Raw genomic sequence first — 7067 nt, 5'->3', positions numbered from 1 at the left:
TTTCTGCCGGCTTCATCATCTGACCAACTAACTTAACTACACCGCTCCAAACCGACTAACTTAACCATACCGAATATCCAGATTACCGAAACCGACCCACCATCTTCAAATCTTCATCATCCGAAACCGACCGCGCCTATCATACAAGTGTACCGCTTCAACCTGAAAGCAAACATCTTCCGCGCTTGAACCTAGTTCAAGGGTTTGTGACAGGTTGTGTAGTATTGAAACCCCCGGTGTTAATCTCTAACCGGATTAACCACCACCCTACGAGTGAGAACCGCTAACCGGTCCAACCCCCGGTCCACCAGCGGCGACCTAGATCCTAACAATAATTATATAATGATGCTTAATTTTTAAAGTGTCCGGATTGCTGGGTCGAGAATTGTGGTTAATTTGGATATTTATGTGAGAGTAATGGATACTTGAATTGGAATTGTTGGTTGATTCGCCCATAAACTTAAAACGGTTAAAAATAAAATTAAAAATACTATTTGTATGTTTCGAACTTGCAACCTAACAAAACAAGTACAATCTTTAACCAAATGTGATTGAGATGTGATTTGCCGATGGATAATAGACCGGTATTATTTGAAAGTGGTTAAACAAATATGAATTAAATATTTGATTGACCAAAGTGTGAGGTCACGATGATAATTATTAAAAAAATATGAATCAAATATTTGATTGACAAAGTGAAAGTGTAAAGTCACGAGATGAGAGATTCATTCGGAAAAAATATGTGACGAAACATGTGAGAAAATAAGTTGTTTTATTGAAGTGAATAAAATATGGAATGAGAGTGTTATATTTTTTATTTTAATAATTTTAAACATTGAATAAATATTATTATAATTTTTTTAATTTAATTTATTTTTATTCTTATCCTTGTTCGGAAAAATTTTCCTAATTATAAAAGTGTAACTTATTTATTAAAGCTTGAGATTATAAATTGAATATAACTGGATCATTATTATTGACTAATAACAACTTTCAAACAAATTTTATAAAAATAATATTAATTGACTTTTCTTCTCATCTATATATATTTGACTTTGACATAGTCAAGCTAATGCCATCTAAAAGCATCATTGCCCTAGTTTACACCATTGTACATAATTGCCATTAAACTAAACAATAATATTCTTAATTAAATGGGTTTGAGCAATTAGATATAAAAAAACTCCATTAAAGAATAAAAATATTTAATAAGCAGTTAATAATCTAACCCAATATTATTTTCAGCTTTAACTTTTATATTATTGATTTAAAAGGTCAAAGAGTTTTATTCAGGCAAATTTCACGTGTTATGAACTTCCTACCACGCACCCTAAGATCTCGTTTGATCTTTGTTTTTGTCAGAAACTTTCCAAAAAAAAAATTATTCTTACTTTTCTCTCTAGATTAAAATAAAAAGAGTAATTAGATAGATATAAAAAATATTTTTACTTTTTTTCTTTATATTAAATAAAAAGAAAAAATAATTTTAATAGATAAAAAAAATAAATAGACAGATATACTTGATAATTAAGTTTTAAATAAAGTTTCTTATAAAAACAAAAAATTTAAAAAATTTAAAGATCATACTAAGTTTAGGAGAACATGACACCCAATAATATGATACTCTGCTTGAACACAAAACATTTTCAGATAAAATTGTTTTAGATAAAATTGAATGCTTCAAGCCTTCAACACAAAGCACTTTTAAATAAAATTATTTCAGATAAAATTGAATTCATGATATTTTAGTTTTTTAAGCTTATTATTATCGTTAACACAAAACACTTTCAGATAAAATTAAACACGTGACATTTTAATATTTTAAGTCTGACTCTTATTCGTTAAGGTACGATTTTAATATTAAAAAAGAAAATTATTTTAAAATTAATAGGTGGGCCCGACGTAGTTGTGTGAGCGCAACGATTCCACTAAGTATTGTTTGGATTGGTCAGGTCAATAATTTCGTTCTACCCATTACCAAACCAAACCATATAACAATTAACAACTTTGAAACTTCCATTGAAAATGCCAAAGTCCTCAAAAACCCATTCATCTCTCTCTCTTATTTCATTTCTCTCTTCGAATCTAATTCCCATCCTCTCTCCGATTAGTTAGCTTGGCCGTGAAATTCCGTCATCACCAATGGCGGCTTCTCTCAGAATGGGCTCTTCTGTCGCCTCAACATCCTCTTCCTCCGCTTCTCCTCTCCCTCGATTTTCTCGTCAACCGTCCAGGATCACGATGATTACACCGACTAGTAACCTTTCTTTCACTCTCAAATGTGACCTCACCTCGGACTCTGCTTCTATTCGCGACACTGGATCCAATGCGTCCACCAGCATCTCCGCTCTTCAGCTTCTCAAAACATCCGCTGCAGATAGTAAGTCTCCTCCTCCGATTGCATCAGTCAATTCACAGATTTTGATTGATTTATTGATGATTCAATACATGCATTCTACTTCTTTTGTTGAGGAATTCCAGAGAGAATCAGATTTCCTCATCCAATACATACACATTCTACTTTTTTATTTGTCTAGGAATTCTAGAGAGAGTCAGATTTCCTCACTGAGAGAGGGAATGATAGGATTAGGTTAACCTTTAGACGAACAATCTCATTTTCGTATCCAAAATCATCAGTCAATTCACAGATTTTGATTGATTTATTGATTTGATTCAATACATGCATTCTACTTTTTTTGTTTGTTGAGGAATTCTAGAGAGAGTCAGATTTCCTCACGGAGAGGGAAGGGAAGGATTAGTTAGGTTTACTTTTGGACGAACAAAATCACTTACGATCTATTTTCTGGTTCAGGATACACAAAGGAAAGTAGCAGCATTATTGTCATAGGTCTTAATGTTCACACTGCACCAGTTGAGATTCGTGAAAAACTTTCCATACCTGAAGCACAATGGGGGCAGGCCATTACTGATCTATGTGGCCTTCCTCATATAGAAGAAGCAGCTGTTCTTAGTACCTGTAATCGTATAGAAATCTATGTTGTTGCATTATCTCAGCATCGTGGAATTAAAGAAGTCACTGAATGGATGTCAAAGGTAAAGCCAACCCTAATATCTGATGCCTGATAATGGATCTCCCTAATAATATCATCTGATAGTTTCTTTCCTTTCTTCTGTGTTGATCATGTTGGCTGCAGATAAGTGGCGTTCCTGTTCCAGACCTCTGTAATCATCGCTTCTTACTTCACAACAACGACGCTACCCAACACTTATTCGAAGTATCATCTGGTCTAGATTCTCTTGTTCTTGGAGAAGGTCAAATTCTTTCTCAGGTGAAGCAAGTTGTAAAATCCGGTCAGGGAGTCCCTGGCTTTGGTCGCAAAATCAGTGGGTTGTTCAAGCACGCTATCACCGTCGGGAAGCGAGTAAGAACCGAGACAAACATATCTACTGGCTCTGTTTCCGTTAGCTCTGCTGCAGTAGATCTCGCCCTGATGAAGCTGCTTCCTGAATCATCTTACGCCAATTCTAGAGTAATGGTAGTTGGAGCTGGAAAGATGGGAAAACTGGTGATCAAACACTTGATTGCCAAGGGATGCACAACAATGGTAGTTGTCAATAGAACAGAGGATAAAGTTGCAGCAATTCTTAAAGAAGTTGACGATGTGAACATTATTTACAGACCTCTCTCAGAAATAGTGAAATCAGCAGCTGAATCCGATGTTATTTTCACTTGCACTGGGTCGGAAGTGGCTCTATTTACAAAAGAGCAAGTTCAGATTCTACCAAATATTGGATCTGGGAGTGGACGGAGACGGCTTTTCATTGACATATCAGTTCCAAGGAATGTAGAACCTAGCGTTTCGAGTGTGGAAGGTGTTTGTTTATACAATGTAGATGATTTGAAGGAAGTGGTGACCGCTAACAAGGAGGAGAGATCACGTAAAGCAATGGAAGCTGGGATGATAATCTTGAATGAGGTGAGCGAATTTGAAGCGTGGAAGGATTCATTAGAGACAGTTCCGACTATAAAGAAGCTAAGGGCGTATGCAGAAAGGATCAGGATATCGGAAGTTGAGAAGTGTTTATCTAAGATGGGTAATGACATAACGAAACAACAAAGAGATGCGGTTCATCATCTTAGTTTGGGAATTGTGAACAAGCTCCTTCATGGTCCTATGCAACACTTGAGATGCGACGCCAGTGGCGATGATCGGAGTTTGAATGAGGTACTTGAGAATATGCACGCACTTAACAGGATTTTTGGTCTTGACACAGATGTGTCTGTTTTGGAGGAGAAAATACGCAGCAAAATCGAACAAAGTCGCAAATAAAGATAGATAGATCATCATCTCCGTGTTTGTTTATTTGTTAATTTAAACGAAATGAAATGAAATAAAAGAAGATTGAATATATTTATTTATTCCATTCCTTAAGGAGATTCATCCAACCAGAAAATAAGCTAAAATGAGAAGATGAAGGAGGATGATCATGAGCTACCGATGATGATAGTTCTTGATCGTCTTCGTCAGCCAACAAGTGTTGTTCAATCATCTCTTCAACTGACCTAGCAGACAAAGGATGGAAATCTGTTCCCCATTCCGAAACGAACTCTCTTACCAGAACTAACTTATCATCTGCATGCATCTTCTTAGTCCACCTGATCTTCATATCCAGTAGTGAAATTCCAGCGAATTCGCATAGTTCTGAGAAGAGGATCTGCCTGCTCTTGTTCATGGCATCTTCTTTCTCAATCGCCAGCGCTTTAAACTTCTTGGCTTGGATAGATAAAGCCGATGATAGATCCGCATCGATGTTCTTGATCCGATCTTTTTTCTTTCGGTTTCTGTTGATGTTCTTGCCTCCTCCGCCGCATGATATAGGTTGTTGGAGTCTGGGAAGTGATGACGATGGCGATGGAAAGAAGAGGCGAGACGATAATGGTAAGCGGAAGGGATAGAGCTGGGACATCATTGTTGCTAGTCTTCCGTCTCTCTCGTCTAGGGTTTGGTGATAAAAAAAAATTATCTCCCTTTCTCTCGTATAGTACTGTCATATCCTATTTTGGATCTTATTACTTTATATTACATTTTTAGGGTTAAAATTATTTTGGTTAATTCCAAATTTCATTTTTTTATAATTATTTTAATAATTTTTAAAAAATTAAATGTTATTGCAAATAAGTTTTCAAGGTGATGCTGAAATATAAAAAATAAAAATAATAGCGGAAAATACAATTTGCACCCGAGAGATGAAATGAGCTTTAAAGTGTTGGTGAAAAAATATAATTTGTTTAATGTATTGATTTGAGGTCAATGACTATCTTGATGTATCAAGAATGACATAGACTATACTTTGTGTCCGGACTCGAAAATCACATTGTTTGACGATACTCTAACCTCGGCCACAACTCGGCCACAACATAGTTACAACATCTAAAATTATGATCAAAGACTCCGAAAAGGTATTTCATATGTCTCAAATAATGATTCTCGAATATCCGTCTTCTTGAAATGAGTCATCAAATTTGACGTTTTTATTGAGAAAATCTCAATTTGATAAACACCATTATCATGATTACAATTAAAATAGTTTCACATTATTTAGACTAAGTTGGTACATTGAAGTCAAACTTTAATTTATCAAACAAATAGTGGTTTTTGTATTTCTATAAAGTAACAATAAGACTATTTATAAAACAAACATATGAGGTAGTGCAGTTACTATAATTTTTTTTTTTTTAAAAAGTAATGTGTTAAATCTATTTAATAATAAATTTAGAAGGAGAGAAACTAGATAATGACTATATAATAAGATTTTCTTGGCATAGTAACCATGCGTGTTTGGCAATTTCCATGCTGGAAGAACTAAGACATACCGGGGATGATAACATTTGTCGTCGAAAATAATTCATAATGATTGGTAGGGAACTGTGGAAAGTTTTTCAAATGAAACTCCAAATTTTTGGTACATTTAAAACTCCAAATAGACTTTGGTCTTTAGTGTACTTTGAGAAGATAATAATGAGAGATCTTGATCTAGAAGATATATTGCTTTTGAGTGCAAAATTATATCTAGAACTCAAATAATAAATTTCATTGAAATTGTTATTATATATATGTCATATAATTCTAAAAACACTAATTGAGAGCTTAAAAATACAAAAATACAATATGTAAGTTGCTTACCTAACAATTAATATAAAAGATTGAATTTCAAATGTTTTGAGTGATTAATAAAATAATTTATAAATAAAGACTTATAGTAGTTGGGATAAAGTTCTTAATTTTTTTTCAAATTGAAACCCACCACTAAAGTCCTTAATGGTAGCCAATTATATTTTAAAATTGAAACACACCTATGATTTGTCAATGTCCATTGACTTTGAGTAAGTCTCCTCCTAGAAGGATACACCACCATCAAGAGGCTTTTTCTCATGTGTAACTAATTACCATGTTAAAATAAAATCTCTAATAAACGTCTTTGAACGTAAAATATTTTCTTTTTCTACTTTTCATGAAGTAAAATTGGGTGACGACTCTTAAGCGAATGAAAGCTAGTCTAAGTTGATATTTCGAAGCAAATTATAACCGAGCCTACCATTTTGATTCTTTATCTCTACTTCTAAAAATTTAGAGGAATATATGTTACGGGGATTCGAATTACTCAAGTCGATTTTTGACGTTACAACTTTTCTAGAAATCAATTTTTTTAGAAAAAGTTGTATGATTATAAAAGAAATTATATTTATATGAGAAATGTTATTAAGATTTTTAAGATTAATATTATGAAAGCTTTTCATGCACCTATAATTGGATATATGGTTAAGTTTCTTATTATTTTTATTTTTATTTACAATCTTTTACTCATTTTTAGGGTGTGTTTAGCTCAACTTATTGACGTTTACGTAATAATCTGGTACACTTAATAATTCGGTTAAACAAATTAAACTAATAAGTTAACACAAAAATTATAATAAAACACATCTTGCGTTTAAAGACAACTTTCTTTATATCTCACTTTTTTAGCGATAATATTAACGTTTTTTTTCTCACTTATCACATTATTTTATTTATTCTTTCTTCTCTTTTAATTTTTTATTATTTTCT

General features: G+C 33.3%; 2 protein-coding genes across 2 annotated transcripts; one reads left to right on the top strand and one right to left on the bottom strand.

Annotated features, from left to right (window-relative positions):
* Positions 1-2043: 2043 nt before the first annotated feature.
* LOC124919070 (glutamyl-tRNA reductase 1, chloroplastic-like) lies at positions 2044-4292 on the top strand. The gene is made up of 3 exons (XM_047459209.1): positions 2044-2380; positions 2813-3054; positions 3156-4292. Exons 1-3 carry the CDS (start codon positions 2143-2145, stop codon positions 4290-4292), a joined length of 1617 nt encoding a protein of 538 aa, XP_047315165.1. The 5' UTR covers positions 2044-2142.
* A 57-nt stretch (positions 4293-4349) lies between these two features.
* LOC124919071 lies at positions 4350-5009 on the bottom strand. Its single transcript, XM_047459210.1, has one exon. It carries the CDS (start codon positions 4930-4932, stop codon positions 4375-4377), a length of 558 nt encoding a protein of 185 aa, XP_047315166.1. The 5' UTR covers positions 4933-5009; the 3' UTR covers positions 4350-4374.
* Positions 5010-7067: the final 2058 nt, after the last annotated feature.

Source organism: Impatiens glandulifera, chromosome 1, assembly GCF_907164915.1.
Source record: "Impatiens glandulifera chromosome 1, dImpGla2.1, whole genome shotgun sequence".
In the NCBI taxonomy this organism is placed as follows: Eukaryota; Viridiplantae; Streptophyta; class Magnoliopsida; order Ericales; family Balsaminaceae; genus Impatiens; species Impatiens glandulifera.
The sequence above is the reverse complement of the archived record's forward strand: the minus strand, read 5'-3'. Positions and strand labels throughout refer to the sequence as shown.

Coding starts and splice junctions, on each gene's coding strand:
- LOC124919070 (XM_047459209.1), top strand. CDS start 2,143: ATGGCGGCTTCTCTCAGAATGGGCTCTTCTGTCGCCTCAACATCCTCT. Junction 2,381..2,812: donor CAAAACATCCGCTGCAGATA/GTAAGTCTCCTC, acceptor TTTCTGGTTCAG/GATACACAAAGGAAAGTAGC. Junction 3,055..3,155: donor TCACTGAATGGATGTCAAAG/GTAAAGCCAACC, acceptor TGTTGGCTGCAG/ATAAGTGGCGTTCCTGTTCC.
- LOC124919071 (XM_047459210.1), bottom strand. CDS start 4,932: ATGATGTCCCAGCTCTATCCCTTCCGCTTACCATTATCGTCTCGCCTC.